Source organism: Amblyomma americanum, chromosome 2, assembly GCF_052857255.1.
Source record: "Amblyomma americanum isolate KBUSLIRL-KWMA chromosome 2, ASM5285725v1, whole genome shotgun sequence".
Classification (NCBI taxonomy): domain Eukaryota; kingdom Metazoa; phylum Arthropoda; class Arachnida; order Ixodida; family Ixodidae; genus Amblyomma; species Amblyomma americanum.
The window spans coordinates 56,756,781-56,778,883 of NC_135498.1; the positions used below are offsets into that span (position 1 = coordinate 56,756,781).

The following is a 22,103-nucleotide window of genomic DNA, read 5'->3' on the forward strand; positions in this document are numbered from 1 at the left end:
CCACTCAGAGTGGTGCGTCGCTATACACAAAGACCAATCACCGCGACGCGCTGCAGTGACCTCATGCATGTCACTACATGCTGACCAATCAGTGTGGCGCGATGCTACGAGGCCAACGACGCCCCAAAACGATGACACGTGGCCTTAACAGCTGTCGCTGTAAAAAAAAGAAATGTAAATACACCTGCCAGTGTGATCACTGGTTCATTAAAACTCAGACTGATGCTGTTTGTATTTCACTTAAAGCAGTTTTAGCAGAAATGTGGACAAGTTGGACGCTCTAATCCCAAGCAGCACAGGTAATCAGCCCAGTATTGCAACAGGATGGTTCCATCCTTGTCCTTTGTAGGGCCGGCCTTTGCCAGTACGGTTCCAATACTGGGCTAATTACCTGTGCTGCTTGGGATGTTTTAACATTGCACCAACATGTAGGGTGCGAAAAGCACTCAACACAGTGGCTGCATCATTTTCCTGTGTGTTTTCCCTCTATGTTCCCATCCTTGACGCAGTGCAATGTTCCAAAAGAGCCAAAGCAGGGTGTATGACCAGACGCGGGTTAAAACTTAAAGTGCAGTTGCACAGACAAATACCTTCAGTTGAAGTATAGTATATAGTATACTCTTCCTGGACCGTTTTACAGCGATGATGCTTGTAGTAAATTGGCTTTTTCAGGAGTAAGGGGTGTCTCCTTCGTGATATATATGAAGAACCTAAAAATCCCGTGATAACCTGCTAGGCAGAGTGCTATTAATGTGGGCATTGGTCACCCGGATGACACACCCCTCTATATCCAAGTTATCCAAGTGCCCAAGTTACATGGCCCACTCTCTGGACATCTGGGCCAAGGAGTCGGCACTCTATAGGCTGCGCCATCAGTAGTCATCCGATTAAGACGGGCTTGAGCATCTTACCATCGCAAACATTTCTATACAAAGTCAATAGAAAGGTTATTAAGTCTACAGGCTGTCTACTAAATTTTTATGAGCGCGGGGCCAGGGAGAGGTCTGGAAGCGCTTTCTTTTGCTTTCTTGTATTCGCTTGTGATGCGCATGTGGTGCAGGTGCTTCGATCCGGCATTCCACATCCTCATAAGCGTGCACACATCTCTCCACAATAAGTGCGCGTTTAAGAGAGGGGGGGACGTGTAATCGTAGCGCCTTCGATTCTTCTGTGTTTTGGGATGGTGGTGGTGGTGGTGAAAAACATTTATAAGCAATAAATTTTTTACAGAAAGGTGATTGGGGTAGGACCCTATTGGCCCTTTCCCCTCACAGTACTAGGTGGAGCCCCTATTCCGGGGCCCCATTGGCAAGCAACGCCGCCCGCGTCCGTTGAACCAAGGCCTTTTGGCTCTTCAGGTCTTGACAGCCGAGCAGGGCCGCCTCCCAGTCCTCTCTGGTGGGGTTGGGGTTGGGGGGGATAGATGGGTTAGATTGACACGCCCAAACCATGTGGAAGGTGTCAGACACCTCCCCACAGAACTGGCACGTGCCATCAAAGGATGTATTGAAGTGTTTAAGCACCGCCGGGCACAGTACAGTGTTAGTGAGAATTTTGATGAGGAGGCGCTCGTCAGCGCGATCCAGACCCTTACAAGGGGCCGGGTAGCGCCGGTGCTCCTCCTTGTAGTAATCGGTGATTTGTTTGAATGTAATGGCCAGATTGTCTGATTGGGAGTACCCTTCCAAGGACAGGGAGATAGCCCGGGGAGAGAGTGCGCGGGCGGCCTGATCGGCCTGTTCGTTTCCCTGGAGGCCCTGGTGACCGGGAGCCCAAATCAGGTTGCGTGGAGTTGGATCTTCAGATCGACAGCGATATTCCAGTATGCGCCAGGCAAGCGGGGGAGCCCAGCCCAACTCGTAGTTCCGACAGGCCCCTCGCGAGTCGGTGATGATGTGTTTTGACTTGGGATTCGTGAGAGCCAGAGCAATGGCAATCTCCTCCGCGTGTGTTGCGCTGTAGGCTTTGAAAGTGAGCCCGTTAACTGTGTTTGTGTTGTGTACGACTGCGGTCGTGTACCACCCCCCGTGGTGTGGGCCGGCAACGTCTACGTAATACACATGTTCTTGGTTACCATAGTATCGCGCCAACGCTTCCGCGCGCGCCTGGCGACGACCGCTATGGTCTTCACTGGACATGTTGCGGGGAAGGGGTCGGACCCGGAGGGCGCGTCTCCAGGGTTCTGGCACTCTCTCCCTTTCCTCAGTGTGGTAGTCGTGTTTGATGTGTAGCCGGTCCAAGAGGCGGCGACCGGACGTGGTCTGTGCAAGACGCGTGTATTGGTTGCATAAGTGGGCCTCTCGAAGCTCCCGAAATGTGTTCACCACGCCCAAGGCCAGAAGCCTCTGGTTGGACGTGGCGATCGGAAGATCGAGAGCCCGCTTGATGACTTTCCGCAGGATGACCTCCAGTTGGTCATCATCATGTTTGCGCAGGTGCAAGTAGGGAGTTGAGTAGAGGATTCTACTCGTTACGAAAGCATGGGCAAGCCGCAGTGCATCCTTGCTTCGTAATCCGCCCCGCTTGTTTGAGACCCGGCGGACCATTCGGCCCACCTGGTCTCCCACCGTGCGAAGTTTGGCTATGGTGGTGTCGACTCTGCGTTGGTGGTGTATGAAGAGGCCAAGGACGCGGATCTCCTTGGCCTCCCGGATCGGTCCCGAGGGGAGACTGATGCGAAGCGGAGTTGTGTCCCGGGGGGAGGGACGTAAGTGCACAAATTCTGATTTAGCTGGGGCGCACTGGAGTCCGCAGTAGGCCGCGTAGTCGTCGACTAGGGTCGCTGCTGCTTGCAGGCAGGACTCCATGTGGCCCAGGTTGCCTTGCGTGGCCCAGATTGTAATGTCATCCGCATAAAGAGCGTGATGTATCCCGGGCAGAGAAGACAATTTGGAGGGAAGGCGAAGCATTGCCAAATTGAAGAGCAGGGGAGACAGGACCGCGCCTTGAGGTGTTCCCCTCGAGCCGATGGTGTATGGCCCGTGTTCCGCATCTTGTATGCGTATATAGGCTTGACGGTCTGTAAGAAATTGACTTATGTAATGGAATGTTTTGTGGCCACAGTTGGTGTTACTGAGGTGGTCCAGGATTACTGCATGTTTGACGTTGTCGAAGGCGCCTTTAAGATCCAAGGCCAGGACCACCTTGTCGTTTTGGGGACATTCGACAGGATCTAAGATGTCGTGGTGGAGCTGCAGAAGTATATCCTGTGCTGACTTGTGAGGACGAAAACCGAACATGGTGTCCGCGAAAATGTGCTGTGTTTCGAGATAATCGGAGAGTCTGTCGCGCACCATCGTCTCCATCAGCTTGCCGACACAAGACGTCAGAGAGATGGGGCGAAGGTTCTCCACATCGATAGGTTTGCCGGCCTTCGGAATGAAGGTCACGAGAGCCGATTTCCAATCGAGAGGGAGAGGAGTCTCTCCGTCCCAAATGCTATTGATGTATTTGAGGAGCGCGGTGTAGGCTGCGTCGGGAAGGTTGGCCAAAAGCTTGACCGTAACCTTGTCGCGCCCAGGTGCAGTGCCCCGCTTCATCTTGCTTAAGGCCGCCCGGAGGTCGTGGAGCTGGAACGGCTTGTCCAGCTCCGCGTTCTCTTCGCCTGCATACGAGTACGCCGCCTGCCGGGGGTCCTTAGTGGTACAAAGGTATCGATCCCTGAGCGTGTGCGCTAGCTGTGTTGTCGTTCCTGTAAAGTTGTGCAATGCCCTATGTAATTGGCGTTGGGTTTCCGTGCGTGTTTGTATTGGATCGATGAGAGCGCGGAATAGGCGCCACGTGTTGCGGCCAGACATCTGGCGCGCAGCCGCGTTGCACCGGTCCACCCAGTTAGTGTCGGCTAGCTGAGTAGCATATTCCGCTGCTTGTTGTGTGAGTTCGAGGATGCGTTTCTTTAGGCGCCTGTTATGTTTCTGTTTCTTCCATCGTTTGGTGAGGCTGCGGCGGGCCTCCCAAAGGTGGAGCAAGTGGTTGTCCACGTCCGTTTGTGTTTCTGTGAGCTGTATCTGCTTCTCGTGTTGCGTGAGTGTAGACGTGAGCGATTTGGACCATGCGTCGTATCCCGACTGGAGGGGATCTACGATAGGTAGAGATGTGCGGAAAGTCGTCCAGTCCGGTACACGAGCTTGTGTTAGTGGGCGTTTCAGGGGACGCATGTAAATGGTGGTGTTGATTATACAGTGATCACTACCCAGAGTGTCCTCTGTATTCAGCCAGTCGGCATGGCGTATGTTGCGTGTAAATGTGAGGTCCGGGCAAGTATCTCGTTGAATCGAATTTCCGACTCGTGTTGGGTTGGCGGGATCAGTGTGTAAAGTAAGTCCAAGTGTGGAAAGAAGTTCCGCAAGCTTCCGCCCACGTCTGTCCTCCCGGGGGTACCCCCATAGCCTGCTCGGGGCGTTGAAGTCGCCGACGATCAGAAGGGGATCCCTTCCCGCCACCTGCATTGCTTGGGTGAAAATTTCATTGAACGTGACGTTCTTAAGTTTAGGTGGGCAGTAAATGTTTAGAATGTGTACAGGTGGGTCAGACCGCTTTAGGGGCAGCACGGACACCATCGTGTATGGGAAAGGCGGTGTTGTGGGGAGCGTGACTTCCTGCGCAGTATACTGCTTGTGAACAAGTATACATGTCTGCGGGTTGTGTTGAAATGTAGTGTAGTTTGTGAGTTTGGCACCGGCGCCGGGTTCCTGAAGGGCAACCACGGCGACGAGAAACTCAAAGGTCTCAAGATAGATGCGCAGATGAGTCCGCTTCGTGCGGTTCTTGAGACCTCGGCAGTTCCACTGCGTTATTGTAAGCGGCTGAGTTGCTCTTGCTCGCGACTTAGGGTTGGGGGCCATGGTCGGAGGCAGAGGGTGGGGTTACGTTGTTAAGACTCCCCAGTCCGCTAGTGCCCGGCGCAGACGTGGAGGAGTCTTCCGAGAAGTCAAATTCATCGGGAATAACTCTGTTGAATTTGGAGGGGCGGTTATCGTCCCTGATGGGCCCTACGCGTTTAAGGACGCGCGGATTGTCTTTTATCCATTTTTGGATAATGTGAGTTACTGCTTGGGTCACCTGTGCGATGACACTCTCCACCTGACGCGCAATGATATCGTGGATAATTTGGGGGAGGTCAGCCAATTGTGTTTCAATTGCGGTCACCCGGCTCTCCAGGGCCGCGGCGCGACTCTCCACATTAGTAGGAATCTCCCTGTCTGTGATATTTTCTTCCTCTTCGCTCGACGCGGGCTGAGTAGGGAATTTGGCTTTGAGCGAGTTAAGCTCGCTGGCTAGTTTTTCGTTTTGAGCTCGCAAGAGGGCGAGCTCGCGCTTGAGTTCTTGCGTCTCGGCGGTGCTGGTGGGGGAGGAGGGAGGAGGGGAAGAAGAGGAGGCGACCCTCGCCCAGCTGCCTACCTTGGGTTGGTTGCAGGCGGCTCCGCCAGGTGAAGCGCCGAGAGCTGGGAACTCCGCTGCTCCGGGTGGTGGCGTTACCGTTGCTGTCTTGCCTGGGGGAGGCATCACGCCACGTCGTGGCGTCTTCTGGTTGTTTTGCTGCCGCCCTCCCCGTGTAGCGCCGGAATTGGCTCCCTTGGATGGCGTCCTGGGCCCTGGCTGCGGCAGCTTGATGAATTTGGCGGTGCATTCGCGGGAGCTGGTGAGGTGCGGGCCCCCGCAGATTAAGCACATAGGGTTGCAGACGTGGGGGGCCATCCCCTCAGTACCAAGCCCCACGTTTTGACCACAAAGGCCGCATCTTTCCTTGACCGGGGTGGGACAGTTGTCCACCCGGTGCCCCAGTGTGCCGCAACGGTAGCACGCTGGCACCGTTTTTTTATACTCCTTGACGGGAGTCAGTTCTGCATTATAATGGACGTAACGCGGAACGCTGCGTCCCTCGAAAGTCAACACAGCTACATTCGATTTTCCCAGCTTGCGCACATGGACTAAATCACCACCGCGCCACTGCACACTATGTTTCAAGGATTCGCTGGTTTCAAGGTTATGCACAGAAATCACACCACGACACACATCACCGGTGAGCTTGAGGTGTCCGTGAAGCGGGAGCGATCCTTTGCTGGTTGTAATTTGGATGTCCGTCAGAAGCTTTTGAGCTACCTCGGGGTTCTGCGTGCCGCAGACGATAATGTTTTGCTCCCAATTGGGAGAAATTGTAATCGCATTCATATGCTGTCTGCCGATGAGTTCCGAAATGGCAGCGCCGAGCTCACCTTGCTGGAATGCTGTCTTGAGGGCGACCGTACTGCGTGGCCGCAGCACGATCACGTAATCGTCAGGGTTCATCCTGACCGTCGGCTTCGGCGTCCACTTGGAGACTGGTGAAAATGACTTTTGTGGACCTTTAGAAGACGGAGCGCGAGCGTCTCCCGTTGCTGATTTGTCGAGAGGAGTCTTGGGCGTTGCAGCTCCTCGTGCGTTCTGCCGGCGGCGGCGCCGGCTTTCAACGACTTGAAAAAGGGCAGCTTGCTGCGCCGAAATGGTGGATGGGCCATCCTCTGGTTGGCTTGCAGGGACAGACGACCACGACAGAGTCGTGGGGTCGTATCCGCGTTGTTCAGGCAGAGCCATGTTGAGCGGTTGACCGGCGGGCGTCTCCGCAGCCAGCGGCGGGGGAGCCGAAGCCGTTAGGCTTAGCTCGACCGCTACGTGGTGATGCGGAGGGTTGCTCGAAATGGCCGAAAATTGGGCGTACCTGGGTCAGATCGGTGTCTCCAGGATCCTGCTGACTTCACAGATGCAGTCGCACAGGTTTGATAGGTGTTACACCAGATTGCCGCGGTTCCAGTCGAAAATCGGCGGAGCCGATGTGCAACGCGTCCGATCGCTGCGTCTGCTGTCGCGTCCCGCCGTCACCTGTGCTTGCAAATGTATCGTGTTTTGGGAAGCCCTGTTTAGACAGAGACACAACCACGCGTAACAAAAAAAAAACTACAAATATTTACCCAGTAAAACAATTCCTGAAAATGCGGGCAGCAGTAAAGAACGAACGGTATACACCAAGAAACGGATCCCAACGACCCGCTGTGGACAGAAAGGAAATATGTTTGAATGTGTCAGTACGCGGAAAAGATAGAGAAATATTAACGTCATTGCAAACTTCTCGCTGGCGATGCCTGGGCAATACAAACTTGGTGTAGGTATTCCGTAAGGCGTATACGAGTGTTTCTGAAAGTTCATTACGATTTTGAAGGAATCCCATGCATCGAAGCACAGAAAGCGTGGTTACCGTTACATTCGCCGCCGCATTTAGGTATTTTATGGTATATAGTATGGTGTTATGTGGCATGGCATGGTATGGTGTGGTACGGTATGGTGTAGTGTGGTATATAGTATGTGTAGTGTGGTATATAGTGCGGTGTTATGTGGCATGGCATGGTATGGTATGGAGTAGTGTGGTATATAGTATGTGTAGTGTGGTATATAGTATGGTGTTATGTGGCATGGTATGGTATGGAGTAGTGTGATATATAGTATGTGTAGTGTGGTATATAGTATGGTGTTATGTGAAATGGCGTGGCATGGTATCGCAATGCGGAAATTTGAGCGAGTTGGTAAGTGTTCATTTTCGCTCTCAGCGCAACACGAACGGGACACAAGACGAAGGACTAGCACAAACAGGCGCTGTTTGTGCTAGTCCTTCGTCTTGTGTCCCGTTCGTGTTGCGCTGAGAGCGAAAATGGCATGGTATGGTATGGTACGGTATGGTGTGGTGTGGTATATAGTATGCGTAGTGTGGTATATAGTATGGTGTTATGTGGCATGGTATGGTATGGTATGGTGCGGTATGGTACGGTGTGGCATGGTATGGTACGGTACGGTATGATATGAAACCGAACGAGTTGAGCATGGAGCACACATCGTCGTCCCTCTATCTGTCTCTGCTCGCTGTGCATGCATGCGCTCCTCGGAAGCGCTGGCGCAATGCCGACGTCTCGTCGCAGGCAAGCGAGTGACGCGTCGGCCGCAGCTTCATCGTGATGCGCTCCTCCCACGTAGCGGTGGCAGCAGCAGTGTAGCGTGTCGCTGACTGCAGGTGTTACGAGCCGAATCAAACTACGCAGCCAGCGTCGGAGGTCGCTGGCGGAACCCAAGGGCGCGTCGCGAGTTCTTCCCTCAAGGCTGCCGCCGAACGCACCCAGCAGGAGTTTTTTTTTATTTTTATTTATTCATACTGTTAACCCTCTGCATGAGGGTCATTACAGGGAGGGAAACATATATAGACACAAGTGCAATTCTCTTCGCTAAAAAAAAAAGAAACACTCAAATGCACAGAATTACAGATTTGCACAGCAATCTTCCAGGAACGCGTTCACACCTATCACAGATTTTTCTACATCTGTTTGGTCCACAACGTCACTTGGTAGTTGATTCCAAATTTCTACAGCATCGGGAAAAAAGGAGTAGCGATAGACATCAGTACGTGTAATAATAGGTTGTAATACCTTACTGTGATTTTTCCGAGGGCAACGCTTCAGGGGAGGTGTAACATAGTGATGTTTATTAACTTTGACTTTATCATTCATTATCAGAAAAAAAAGTTTCAATTTCTGCTTTGTTCTTCTTACTTCTAGTGATTCTAACTGACACTCTTTTAGCATTGCTGTGACTGAATCAGTGCGGCGGTATTTAGAGCATATAAAACGTGCTGACATCCTTTGCAATCTTTCCAGTTGCCGTTTTAAACCCTTTTGATGAGGACTCCACACTGCACTTGCGTACTCTATGATTGGCCGCACGAACGTCTTGTACGCAATCAATTTAATTTCTCTAGTCGCATTCGGCAACTTCCTCCTCAGGAAACCGATCTTCTGGTAGGCTTTTAAATAGACATTTTCAATATGGGTGCGCCAGTCAAGATTATTTGTTAATGTCACTCCCAAGTACTTGAGACACTTTACTTGATCTAAGGAATTTTCACCGATATTGTATCGAAACATCATAACATTCTGCTTCCTTGTTACTTGCATGTAATTAGATTTTTTGTAGTTTATTTCCATACCCCATTTCAGGCACCACGAGTTTAACGACTGAAGACACCTATTTATGTTCATCTGATCTGCCGGGGAAGCCACAGGAGAGTAAATCAAACAATCATCGGCAAAAAGTTTCATTCTGACAGGCGATTCGACGATAGCAGAAATATCATTTATATACAATAAAAACAAAAGCGGACCTAAAACGGAGCCCTGTGGCACCCCCGACAGAACTTCACGCCTATCCGATACTGCACTTTCTATTTTGACGACTTGACAGCGGTTACTTAGATAGGCCTGAATCCACAGTAGGCCAGTTGGCAGTCAATTCGTGTCCTTCCCCGATTCGACCTCTGTATATGCAATAATGCGCAAAAAAAAGCATTTTTAATCTTTTATTTGGACATGTACGTACACTTTTTACAGCGCCTGATAGTGACTGCGCTGTATGCATAACTCACGGCTGCTGAAAGCGTCGCCTTTGCGAAACGCTATAGGAGACGGCTCGACCACGAAAGAAGGCAATGCGGAATGCGCGTAAATCACCGCGATGTCGGACGAAAAACGACATTCGCAAGGCTTCAGGACGCACCCACACACCCTGCAATGACAAGTGTTGCTTTATTTCTTTTTCCCACGACCATGGTCAAACTTACACTTCAAATGTAAAATACTTCAATTCTACGACAATTCACGATTTTGATATCCTCTACCTCAAAAGAAAAAAAAAAACTACAAAATTTGTTTCCAACTCACCTTGATATTTCATATTACAAGTTATACTGCATAGTGCGATCCGAATCTGTTCTGCAGCTGCCAATGTATTTAGATCGTCTCTGAGGCGAAGAATGAGCTGAGAGGAGATATCCTATACGGCTACCGATTATTCCTTGCACTCGCTATTGCGTTCATAGGCGACAATGACACCAAAAAAACCCTTTTGCTCAGAAAAGTAAGCTTGCGTTTACAAGCACAGACTGCAACCATGATTTTTCATGTTATGTTAAAAAGAGTTAACGGCTGGGCTAGTTGGTATCTTGCCATAATATTCACCTTTTCAGCGCGAAAGGACAAGACATGCTTAGCGATTCTGGCCAAGCCACCTGAACAAGCCGTGTTTCCTCCACTTCATGATGCATCACTCTGGCAATTTCCGTATACCTCCCGCACAATACTACACATGCCGCGTCGTTTTCCGCATATGTACAGCCCGAGGAACACTCATGGAACCTAGCAGAGTCCTCTGACATGTCGTACAGGGTAAGCTTGAACTACCGCGACATACCACAAACATCTATAGAGTGCACTAAGTCAAACAGTTATCGCGTAATTCATGTTGAAAGACTAAGTTCGCGCAGCCCACCGAAAGGGCACTTGGCTGCTGTCGTCACATGGCGGCAGTAAGCAAGAATAAACGACAGACTCAAGGTATATTGCTTAATAAAATTGTATATGCATCGCATTTGCTGTTCATAACGATGGCACCGGAAAACCCTGCTGTTCATTTTGCTCGGAGAAGCGTACAAGCGTGTTCTCTGCAGAACGCCTGCACGTGACGTCAAGGCAGCCATGACGGCGGAGCACCCATAGCCTCCATCAAGGTTGCACGGGACAGGTGGCGATGAATGAATCCGCCTTTTTCATTTTCCTGTGCTGCCACCTCGCGTACAACGCTGGAAGCTCACTGGTAGGGTACTGCGCGCCCAACCCGGCCGGACTGAGTGCCGCTGCGGAGCACGTTTTGTTGGAATCTATCTACGATGGCGTGTCCTGGGCAGCACCTGGTACCTGGAGGATTTCTAGGGTTGACTGATGGCTTGGTGCGAAGTCCGAGGCAGGCTGCAGTGCCCACCGAAGAGCAAATTCTTCAGTATCTCCGATCATCCGGCATGCGATGCGAACACCAGCTAGGAAGGGCCGCCGCTTCAGAGATGAAGGCTACATTCGGAACATAATGTTCAATGAAATATCCCCGATCAGTGAGGTTGGCGTTTTCCGCTGTATATGCCTGCCATTCATGAAAGGTGGATACTACATCGTGCACGCCGTAGTACAGAAAACGACTGGGGACAACAGTTTCCACAAGCAATCGTTGTGCTCAAGCGCTGCCGAATAGCTACACGAGCTATAAAAGCACAAGCGTACTCGCAACAAAGCAGCTCTGCTAGCATTTCACTGTATTTTCCCACAACACACCGCTGCATAGGTTAAACAAGCATGCGCGTCCATAAAGACGAGCGCGAGAGGCGCACATTAATCCATTCCGGCGATACCACGGAGAGCTCTTCATCATGGATATGATTCGAACACACGCATAACGCACCTTCTTCTTCTTCTGCCTCTTAATACATGGCACATACCCACACGGGGGGATTGGCCAGGGTGTAGTGGCATAAACAAGGAAATTTCCTTAGGAGATTATGACAAAATTTTAGCACCATGCGTGAATGCTCTCGTAGCTTCTTTTTCGTTGCCCGCTCCATCGCGCGTTGAAAGCGGCTCACAGCGCTTGCCCATTTGGCCTTCTTGCTTGAGAAAGCAAAAACCGCCGGAACAAAGTCTGGGTGCCGCGGTGACATTCGAGGCCTTCCTGCCCATGAATAAAACACTTCGTGATCGACTGCACACGCATTTAAACACAGTACCTCGTCCGCACCTGTCACAAAGTGATTCCCGCACAGTCTTGACGTGCTTGACGGTGCCCAAGGGCGGCACGATCGTCGAGCCGGCGAACTGCTTTTATCCACGCTTCGCGTCGAAGGCTGTCCCGGGAAGCGCTCGGAAAGAGAAGAAATCCGAGTTTACTTCCCTTTACATATTGGGCATTGCTGCCGTATGCAACACATTTCGTAGGTACCGCCAAATGCGTCGCGCTGAACGCCCGACGGCTGCAGCAACGCACCCCGCGTAGGAAGCCGGTTTGTTTACACTTCCATCCGGTCTCGAGTGGAGCGAGCGACCCTTCCAATATGTTTCGCGACACCGCCGCCAGGGGATGGGCGCATGCGCAGTCGCGTCGTGAAAAAGGCGGATTACACGAACGAACAGGCTTCCACCGTGCTCACGGTTCACCAACATGGCGGCCAGTGTGACGTCATCGGTGCAAGTTCTCTAAGTACACTCTAAACAGAAAGGAGTAAAAAGAGTGTAAGCTGACCTCTAGCGCACAAAAGAGAGTGCGCTAGAGGCGAGCTTACTCTCTTTTTACTCCCATATAGGCATATTCATGTTTAGAGCGTGTTGTGGAGGTCTACGAGCGATGCCGTCAATTCGTCGCGACGTCTCTCCCCGGAACGATGCTCGAGCCTGACGCCAGTATCGAGGTCGTAAGCCGGGAAGCGAGAGGCCTCCCCGAGCAAGTCCCTCAGTGGCACCATCCGGGATCCTGGGCGCACTTGGCCCGAAACCAGTGCGCCATGATGCGGTCGGCCGCAGTCAGGTTGCCCTCGGGCTCGCTGTCGTCGGTGCGTGGGACGAGCCTCGCGAACTGCTTTTTGTTGAGGTGCTCCCAGAAGGCGTCCCTGAATGCCTGCTTGTACGCAGCTGGCAGACAACGGGGCACGCACAGAGAGAGCGGCTGCTCACAGCGCTGCTGGCGCTCCTCTTCCGTTTGCTGCACCTGTTGAGCACAGAGCGCAACTTGTATACTCTTCACGAGTCGCTGTGCTGCTCGAGTGAGACGGAGTAAAGTCACTCTATAGCTCAATAATAATAATAATAATTGTTTTTTTGGGGAAAGGAAATGGCGCAGTATCTGTCTCATATATCGTTGGACACCTGAACCGCGCCGTAAGGGAAGGGATAAGAGAGAGAGTGAAAGAAGAAAGGAAGAATTAGGTGCCGTAGTGGAGGGCTCCGGATAATAATCTCGACCACCTGGGGATCTTTAACGTGCACTGACATCGCACAGCACACGGGCGCTTTAGCGTTTTTCCTCCATAAAAACGCAGCCGCCGCGGTCGGGTTCGTACCCGGCAACTCCGGATCAGTAGTCGAGCGCCCTAACCACTGAGCCACCGCGGCGGGTCTCTATAGCTCAGCAAAACACCGCCACAACTATCAGCGAACCGCTTTTAAGCGGCCGCCTGCAAGCACGATGGATGCACTTAAAATCTCTGCGACCTTTGCAGAAAGTTGCATCATGCGTGTATTACGTGGTCTCAACAACAGCTACTAGATTACCAGGTCTTGGGCTCAACGACACGAGATGCGCACACATGCAAACAGTAAGGGCGCCTGAATGGTCTGTACAGTACATGTTCCCTTTGTGTGCTGTGCAGTTTAGTCCACATAAGGAATTCTACACATGGACGGTTTTCATTAAAGCTCTTTGGCTGTGGATATTCACGGTTACAGCGATGTGATGATAGTAATGTTGAATTGCTGCTCCTTTCAGTTTTCTAATGCAATGACGTACCTCGTCACAAATATTTACGTCCCAACGCTACACCGGGTGCTATAAGGGACCGCATTCGAAGACTCCATATTAATTTCCGCAGCCGAACTATAGTGAACAAGAATATTGGGTAGTGTGCTCACAGGCACGGCTCGGGGTGACCCCGCCGGTGTCGACAGGGCGCGGCGGCGTGTGGTGGCGCTGAACGCGTCTTCACTGGTAAAAAACGAGTGGCGCATTCGGCAGGCGTCGCAGTAGGCGTGGTAGCCATGGAACTTTATTTCTGGCCTGTGCACATGTTTATTCATTCCTCAAAGGTTCACAAGGGACTTTGCATGAGGGAGTATTGCTGGAGATTATAATGCACTGCACACAGAGGGGTTGTACAGCTTATTCTATTAATACTTAACGTCAATAGTAGTGGCGTAGCGGCATTTGATTCATGCCAGGGACAAAAGCGGAATTAAAAGAGTGACGGCGGCAACAATTATTTTAATTCGCAAGGAGCCGAGATGAACAGAAAACAGAGGGGCAGGAAAACGATAGGTGGAAGGAATTCGACCCGTAGACACATCCGCAAGCCATTTAGATGCAACAGTAACAGTGACTTCTTATTTATTTGGGCAGCCACTGGCCCACTGCTGTTTGAAACAAATGAGGCAGATTTGTCACCACTGCATATATATGCACGCTCATTTCCTCATTTCGCCTCCCTTCAGCTTGTTCTAGCACTTGAGAGCAGCGTTAGCAACGGCTCAGTTTAAGGTGCTTCGCACGTTCATGTTTTTCTGCCTTTTTTGAATTAACTCCTTTCACATAGAGAAGTGCAGTCAAGTTACTAAATGAAACCTTATGACTTCTTCAGCGAGGTCTTCTGCGTGAACGGGGCAACCAACTTCTTGCTGCATCTACTTCTAACCACATCCAACACATCAAGAATACTTTCGGAATGCAATTCATTCGAGCTAACCCCCATTCTGTGAAGAAGTTTTCAAGTTTCAACACAAAGCCATAAAGCTGCGCTGATGGGTACAGCAGTCCTCCGTGGTCGCGGTATTTTGTCAGCCTCGCAAGGAAAAAGTTTTCATCAGGAGACTGCATTGTAAGCAAGGTTATGCACATTTGATAATTTGTCTTCAATACACATTTCCGCCGTGCGGATTGTTCTTTTGCCGCCGCGGTGGCTGAGTGGTAATGGCGCTTGGCTGCTTCCCCGAAAGACGCGGGTTCGATCCCGGCCGCGGCGGTCGAATTTCGATTAAGGCGAAATTCTAGAGGCCCGTGTACTGTGCGATGTCAGTGCACGTTAAAGAACCCCAGGTGGTCGAAATTTCCAGAAGCCCTTCACTATAGAGTCTCTCATAGCCTGAGTCGCTTTGGGACGTTAAACCCCCATAAGCCATAACCCAAACTTCCGTGCAACATACCTTGCTAGGTAGAAAAAAAGTCTACAGTCACTTTAATCTACGTGCTCATCGTGGTCATGCGCTGGCATACAAGCTGAATTCTGTTCATGAGTGGAAGGCCTTGACACTGCGTTTGAAAGCTGCTTATCTAGGCATGCTCCATCACATCTGTCTTCAAAGTCTAGGAGAGAATCTATCACCGTCTCAGAATGATTACCTTGCGATACTCATTTTATGAGCCCATAAAATGAAAGGCAATTGCCTATAGGATTAAAAAATGGGTCAGTGTATTGTGGTGGTTGCATCCTGAAGACTGCCTTATGATTCCGAACAGATTCTCAAGAGGATCTTGGCTAAGCTTTGAAGTCATCAGATATCTGTACAGCTTTTTTGTCAGGTATGCCAACAGTCTAAGTGTGCTGAAAATAGTCAAACGAAAAACAGCGGCTGTCGAGGCGCTCAGAAAACCACGAACACTTTTTACAAGCCTATCCCAATTGTCAAGGAATGTTAAAAATGTCTTCATACGCGAACGCCACAATAGGTGAACTAAAACGTGAAGTGACGCCCGAGGAGCGCGCAAACCAGCGCAAAACCGCACGACGGAGCAACAACGAGACCCGCCGCGGTGGCTCAGATGTTAGGGAGCTCGACTACTGATCCGGAGTTCCCGGTGTCGAACCCGACCGCGGCGGCCGCGTTTCGATGGAGGCGAAACGCTAAGGGCGCCCGTGTGCTGTGCGATGTCAGTGCACGTCAAAGATCCCCAGGTGGTTGAAATTATTCTAGAGCCCTCCACTACGGCACCTCTTTCTTCCTTTCTTTTTTCAGTCCCTTCTTTAACCATCCCCTTACGACGCGGTGCAGGTGTGCGCCGAAATGTGAGACAGATACTGCGCCATTTCCTTTTCCCAAAAAAAACAATTTAATTTAATTTACAACAACGAGCTCGCAAGTTCACACGCGGCGCAACGACAGCGATGGCAAATCCTACCGTGAGTCTACTGTGGCGCCACATCGTGTCGGTGCCGCGAAGCAGAACCCTGCCGACATTCGCGGGGCCACCCCTCCCCATGGAGAAAGAAAAAAATCTAGCAGGAAGCATGACGTCACGCGCTCAGCCTCTGCAAGCCATCCTCCTTTGACGCCACTGCCGAGGGCCCTTTTGCGCACTGACTCTTGGTTATAGTGCTCTTGGGAAATAGGCCCTCCACAGTTACCAGACTGCTAACCAGCTTGGATTGCGGTGCTTTTTAGTCTGAACCAACACAGCGAGAGAGCGAAACCGAAATCCGGCTAAGAGCTACCGCTGCCTTGTCACGTGAGGGCCTATTTCCCATGATGCTTTCCATTATATCTTTTATGACTAGGCCTCAAGATTATGACGTCACGCTCCCTCCTAGTTTTTTTTCCTCCATGCCCCTCCCCATTGAGCCGCCGCGGAGTGAGCCAGCGCCTGCTCTAAACTTTCCTCTAAAGTATAGAAAAGGCGCTGAGTGAGCACACTATCCAATATTCTAGTTCACTGTAGCCGAACCTTAGCCTGAAGGCACCTTTAGAGAGGGTTCTCTTCGAGATGCAACCACCCTAGTCAGCCATCGAACCTGAGGGGTCGTCTCAAAACCAGCCGTATTGAGAGAGAAAAGGAAATAAAATGGCCGCGTACCGGACAGTCAGCTGGCAGCGTGGAGGTGGCCCTATCCACGAAGCGCCAGGCGTCCGAGGCCTCCGACTGCGTCGCCGGCGCGCCGAGTCCCACCAGGCTGAGCAGGCTGAAGAGCAGCTGCTCGTAGAAGGGCCCATTGGCCGCGAAGTGCGCCGAGCTCAGGTTGGGCGACATATTCGCCTCGAGCAGGTGCACCCCGAGTGCCTCGTCCAGCACGAAGTCGAAGCGCACCAGCTCGAAGAAGCGGCCCGTGCGGGGCCAGCGGGACGCAGTGCGCCGCATGGCCTCCGCCTTGCGTTCGTACACGGACGCCACTGTCCGTTCCAGCTCGGCCCACGTGGGGCCGCTGTCCACGCCCCTGCGAAAGCGGCAGTAAAAAAAATGAAAATTGGTGTTTTGGGAAAGGAAATGGCGCAGTATCTGTCTCACATATCGGCCGACACCTGAACCGCGCCGCAAGAGAAGGAATAAAGCAGGGACTGGGAGAAGAAAGAGGTGCCGCAGTGGAGGGCTCCGGAATAATTACGACCACCTGGGGATCTTTAACGTGCACTGACATCTCACAGCACACGGGCGCCTTAGCGTTTCGCCTCCATCCAAACACGGCTGCCGCGGTCAGGTTTGAACCCGGAAACTCCGGATCAATATATGAGACAGAGACTGCGCCATTTCCTTTCCCCACAAACCAATTATTATTATTAGCCGAGCGTGGACCCGCCGCGGTGGCTCAGTGGTTAGAGCGCTCGGCTACTGATCCGGAGTACCCGGGTTCGAACGCGACCGCGGCTGCTGCGTTTTTATGGAGGAAAAACGCTAAGGCGCCCGTGTGGTGTGCGATGTCAGTGCACGTTAAAGGTCCCCAGGTGGTCGAAATTATTCCGGAGCCCTCCACTACGGCACCTCTTTCTTCCTTTCTTCTTTCACTCCCTCCTTTATCCCTTCCCTTACGGCGCGGTTCAGGTGTCCAACGATATATGAGACAGATACTGCGCCATTTCCTTTCCCCAAAAACCAATTATTATTAGCCGAGCGCCCTAACCACTGAGCCACCGCGGCGGGAACGGCAGTCAGGCCCAGAATCTATTTTAATGCCGCAGCATTAAAATCCTCATGGGGGGAAAAGAGGTGCCGTAGGGAAGGGCTCCGGAATAATTTCGACCACTTGGGGATCTTTAACGTGCATTGCATGACAGCACACGGGCGCCTTAGCGTTTCGCCTCCATCCAAACGCGGCCGCCGCGGTCGGGTACGAACCCGGGAACTCCGGATCAGTAGCCGAGCGTTGTCAGTCATACAATTAAAAAAATGCGTTGTCAGTCATACAATTCGCCCATTGGCTGGAGAGAAACGACGTTAGCAGAGCGGATAATTCTCACTGGCTGGAAAGAACAGACATCACCAGATCGGAAGCGACATTGCTTCCCTCCAGCCATCGAGAATGATCCGCTCTGGTGACGTCCGCTCTCTCCAGCCAATGGGCGAGTAAGGTCACTCCCGGTAAAGGCGTCAACAGCTTCTAATGCTACCAAACTGCCAGCACACGAAGGAAATTAGACGTCCCTGTGAATTGTTGTTGAAACGATCGAATTCAGATTATCTGAACTCGAAAGGGACCGAGAAATCGTTCGAATTATGTCAAGTAAGGGGAGCCCGATCTGGCATGGTGCTGACGGGGCAAGACTGTCAGTCCGAATAAACCGGAAGTTCGAATTAAGCGAGTTCAAATTCACAAGCACGCGCAAGAAATATAGACGAGCCAATAGTTCGTTTTCTTTACTACGATTTTCCGCATGTCATTGGTGATTGGAACCTCCAGCTAAAAGCCACCGCACAAACACAGCCGCGTGTTTTTACACGAAGCAAAACGCACCTGAGTGGTAAGCTGAAAGTGGGCGACAAAAGTCTTATGCTTCACCTCAGTGCGAATCTGTAAAATAATAATAATTGTTTTTTTGGGGAAAGGAAATGGCGCAGTATCTGTCTCATATATCGTTGGAAACCTGAACCGCGCCGTAAGGGAAGGGATAAAGTAGGAAGTGAAAGAAGGAAGAAAGAGGTGCCGTAGTGGAGGGCTCCGGAATAATTTCGACCACCTGGGTATCTTTAACGTGCACTAACGTCGCACAGCACACGGGCGCCTTAGCGTTTTTCCTCCATAAAAACGCAGCCGCCGCGGTCGGTTTTGAACCCGGGAATTCCGGATCGGTAGCCGAGCGCCCTAATCACTGAGCCATCACGGCGGGTGAATCTGTAAAAACATTATTGAGAACCATTGAAACCAAGCAATGCCTTTCATAGGTCCAACATAGCAAGCAGATCAGAAAAATTAGAGATTTATCGTGCGGTTTTTAAGAGTTCCACTCAGAGTATGGTGGCAGCATCACGACCAATGGCAAACTTCTAAACCTGCCTAAAAAGAAATGTTTTAGTGAAATTAATCACCAAAGACTCAATCCTATTCAGTTACGAACTTTAACCGTTAACTGGCACCAGGTGACAGCATCGACTTGTGCTCAAGATTATAGCGATTATAGCTGTAACCAAGTCAGCAGGCGATCCCCACACCAAAGAATTTATCGATGATTGTAGTTTCCCTGAAGAAGCGCCGCCTTCTTGGCCTGCAAATGAGGTCAAGTTAGACCCATCCCTGAGATATGCTTGTTGCACCAAAACCGGTCTACGGTTTTAGCTTCGTGCATTGCTGCTAAAATCCTTACGTGGTCCCATGGGAATGCACAACGGCAAAAGCTTCTCGCAAGATCATTTTAGTTCTCAGTAAAGACCAGCTGTGATGAAAATTCGCCGAGATACCTCAGAAGCCTTCGTTCATGCATATCAGATGTGTGGCTTTGCGTACCAGACGTCGTGATTGTATTCGCTGAACGGCGAAACTTTACGAAGAAAATTTTTCTGGGGAGAAAAACACCGCTTGTTATTTAACTTTCATAGCGGGACCCCAAACACTTCGTTATACCGAGCATTTCGTCATTCAGGACATTCGTTAATGCGCAGTTTCGAAAAAAAAAGTAATCGCTTAGTTATTAGCCTTTCATCGAGGACAGCCAACTATTTCGCTATCTCTAGAATTTCGCTTTTCGGAGAATTCGCTCGTGCGCAGATACGAATGACGCGCCAATTAAAACGTGCGGTGACAAGATTCAGGAATTGCCTTAATAACTTCGTTTCTTTTGCTTTGGTGCACGTTGAACATATCTCTTTCCCGTCATCTCAAGGCTCCGAGGAAGAGGCTAACAAGACGAGCCTATCTCGTTCCTTGCGGTTAACAAGAAAAAAAGACTGCTTTCAAATGATTGAATTTCTCTTAACATAACTGCTTGAGAGGAGCTAAATTGAGCTCCGCTTTTGAAACGAACGCGGAGAATAAGTAAATTAATTAATTGATGGGGCAACCAAACTGACACTCCGATACAAAGAGAGTTATTGAGTTCTTTACAGTTGATCCCGTAGATAGGCGTCCAGGCTGGCCCTCATTCCGAGATGCGCTCGCACGTAGTAGCGTGCCAGCGATGGCACATCCCAGATGGGCGTGTAGTCGTCGCCCACCACGTAGGAGTCCACGTCCGAGGCGTTGAACTCGCGGGCGTTGTACGGACGCGCGCAGAAGCGCAGCAGCACGTCACCTCTGTACACGTACACCCGCAGAGGTTCCAGAGACGTCATGACGACGTAAACGCCAATGTCGAATTTCTTGCCGTCGATTAGCAGCGGATTGGCTATGAGCTCCTGAACGAACGTTTCTTTGTCGGCGGACACCGAAGAGACTTCTGACGGCTCGACCACGTGTATGCCTCTGTGGTCTTGGTTCTTTTGGAGCCACATGGCGGAAGGTCGCTCGGCGACGTTTAGCAGAAACTCTTCCTTCTGATCTGGCAGCTTGAATGTGAGAGGCAGGTGCCGTATCGACCGGTCCGTTGAGAGACTGCCCTTGTTGGTGATGTAACCCGAGCCCGGGAAATGGTTGACCACCTGACCGGGCCTCAGTTCGCGCATTTCACTAACGAGTTCTGTGAACGGGTATTCATGCGACCATAGCACGGACCACGGGTCCGTGCGTCCACCGATCCGGTATCCGTAGCGGCGGAAAGAGTCGGTGACATGATGCAGGTGGCTTTGATCCGAACTTTTGCTATAAACCCACAGAACTCGGCTGGGCTCATCCCTAGTCGCGGGTGCCCTGAGCGACGCCAGCAGACCATTATTATCTGCGCATATACGGCGCACCTCGAAAAGTCCGGCGGTTAGAAGAACTAGCAGTGAGATGATGACGGCGGAATAACTAGGCAGCGTACTTGGATGGCTCCTCACGGAGTCCACAGCCATAGGTGAACAGGGCGTTCTCACCAATCGAGTTTTTTCGTTGCAGTGCGGCTCGCCGTCTTTTGGGCCATTCTTGCTCATTGATACTTTCGCGCGTCAAAGCCGGAGCTCGCGCGCCGAGCCCACCGACGCCGACGTTGCCGTGGCTTCTACGTCAACACAAGTTTGGCTTGGATCGGATCAGATTACGTCCAAGGCAGCTTTTGAAAAAATTTGACCAAGTAAACTTTTATAAACTGTTACAACAATTGTCTTATAAATTAAACTTCTTGCTTAATTAAGTAGCAGTTTAACGCAAGTTTTAGGTAATTTTAATAAAAACGCCTTTTAGCGTCGTTTCACGTGTTGCTGCTCCTGCTGCTGTTTTGCTCAAGATGGCGGCGTCCATGCCCACGGGCTGGAACACAGTCAGTTGACGTGCTTGAATCGTGCGTTACTCCCGCACTATATTTCTCCCGCACTATATTTTATAATGGCATCTGAGGACCAGCCGGAAACCGGAACGTCCGGCGAAACAAAGTTTTTAAACTCGTACGATGACTCCAACAAGTATGCTGAGGTAAACTGAAAACCCTCCTTGATGCATGCGAGAAGGCCAATCGCGCATTATCCTGCTTAAATGCGTAACGAGAAGAAAAAAACTCATGCCGCTGTTTTCTTGGCCCCGCGGTTTAGGCTCTTGATCAGCCTTAAATGCTAGCCGTCAGTCATTGCACTACTGCAAAACTGCAGGCTTTGAAATGCAAGGCACACTAAATGTGATCGCGTTGGAAACTGCAACTGACTGCACATCGCAACAACGCTGAACGAGTTTGGTTTCCAATCCCGTTTCGACCCCGGTCTTCGTATATCCACTTAATTTTTTGTGCTAGCCTCACCCTCTGGACAAAAGTATAACTTATTCATCTATGTTTTGCTCCTCTTAATCGCCACTGCAGGACTCGTAAGCTGTGTTTCTGCCAGTATTGTTTCTGCCAGACTAGCTTTGGAGCCTATGCTCAAATAATGCGCAGGAAACGGTGTTGGTTGAGTTCTGTGGAATGCTTTAGACCAACTGAAATACTTACCTGTATGGTAATTGCAACATTGCAATTCGTGTTCATTGGCACTAACTTTAAAACTGTGAAGTGTTGAGGCGTTCTTTCGAAATGCATTATACATTTTGTACAAGCATGCTCATAAGAATAGACCTTTGACACAGAATTGCGCAGAATGTTGCCCAGCTGCTGGCATGATATCTTGTGCTGGGCAGCCTTATGTGCTCAAGCACAGGGTGGTGTCTGTTAAATAAGGGGTTATGAGACCATCAAGAATACACA

At 50.8% G+C, this 22,103-nt stretch overlaps 3 protein-coding genes across 3 annotated transcripts in view; 1 reads left to right on the top strand and 2 right to left on the bottom strand.

The window, feature by feature from the left end:
* Positions 1-1,203: 1,203 nt before the first annotated feature.
* LOC144118571 (uncharacterized) lies at positions 1,204-6,782 on the bottom strand. Its single transcript, XM_077651476.1, has 2 exons — positions 5,401-6,782; positions 1,204-1,395 (listed from the first exon to the last, which is right to left on the bottom strand). Exons 1-2 carry the CDS (start codon positions 6,571-6,573, stop codon positions 1,252-1,254), a joined length of 1,317 nt encoding a protein of 438 aa, XP_077507602.1. The 5' UTR covers positions 6,574-6,782; the 3' UTR covers positions 1,204-1,251.
* Positions 6,783-12,015: 5,233 nt separating this feature from the next.
* On the bottom strand, positions 12,016-20,931 carry TTLL15 (tubulin tyrosine ligase-like 15). The gene is made up of 3 exons (XM_077651477.1): positions 19,901-20,931; positions 16,447-16,804; positions 12,016-12,597 (listed from the first exon to the last, which is right to left on the bottom strand). The coding sequence occupies exons 1-3, from the start codon at positions 20,863-20,865 to the stop codon at positions 12,343-12,345; spliced, it is 1,578 nt and encodes a 525-aa protein (XP_077507603.1). The 5' UTR covers positions 20,866-20,931; the 3' UTR covers positions 12,016-12,342.
* A 218-nt stretch (positions 20,932-21,149) lies between these two features.
* Rrp6 (exosome component Rrp6) overlaps positions 21,150-22,103 on the top strand; it is a 34,770-nt gene continuing 33,816 nt past the window's right edge. The window contains exon 1 of the mRNA XM_077654441.1: positions 21,150-21,343. Within this exon, the coding sequence (XP_077510567.1) occupies positions 21,257-21,343 (87 nt within the window). The 5' untranslated portion in view covers positions 21,150-21,256. The remainder of the gene's footprint in view (positions 21,344-22,103) is intronic.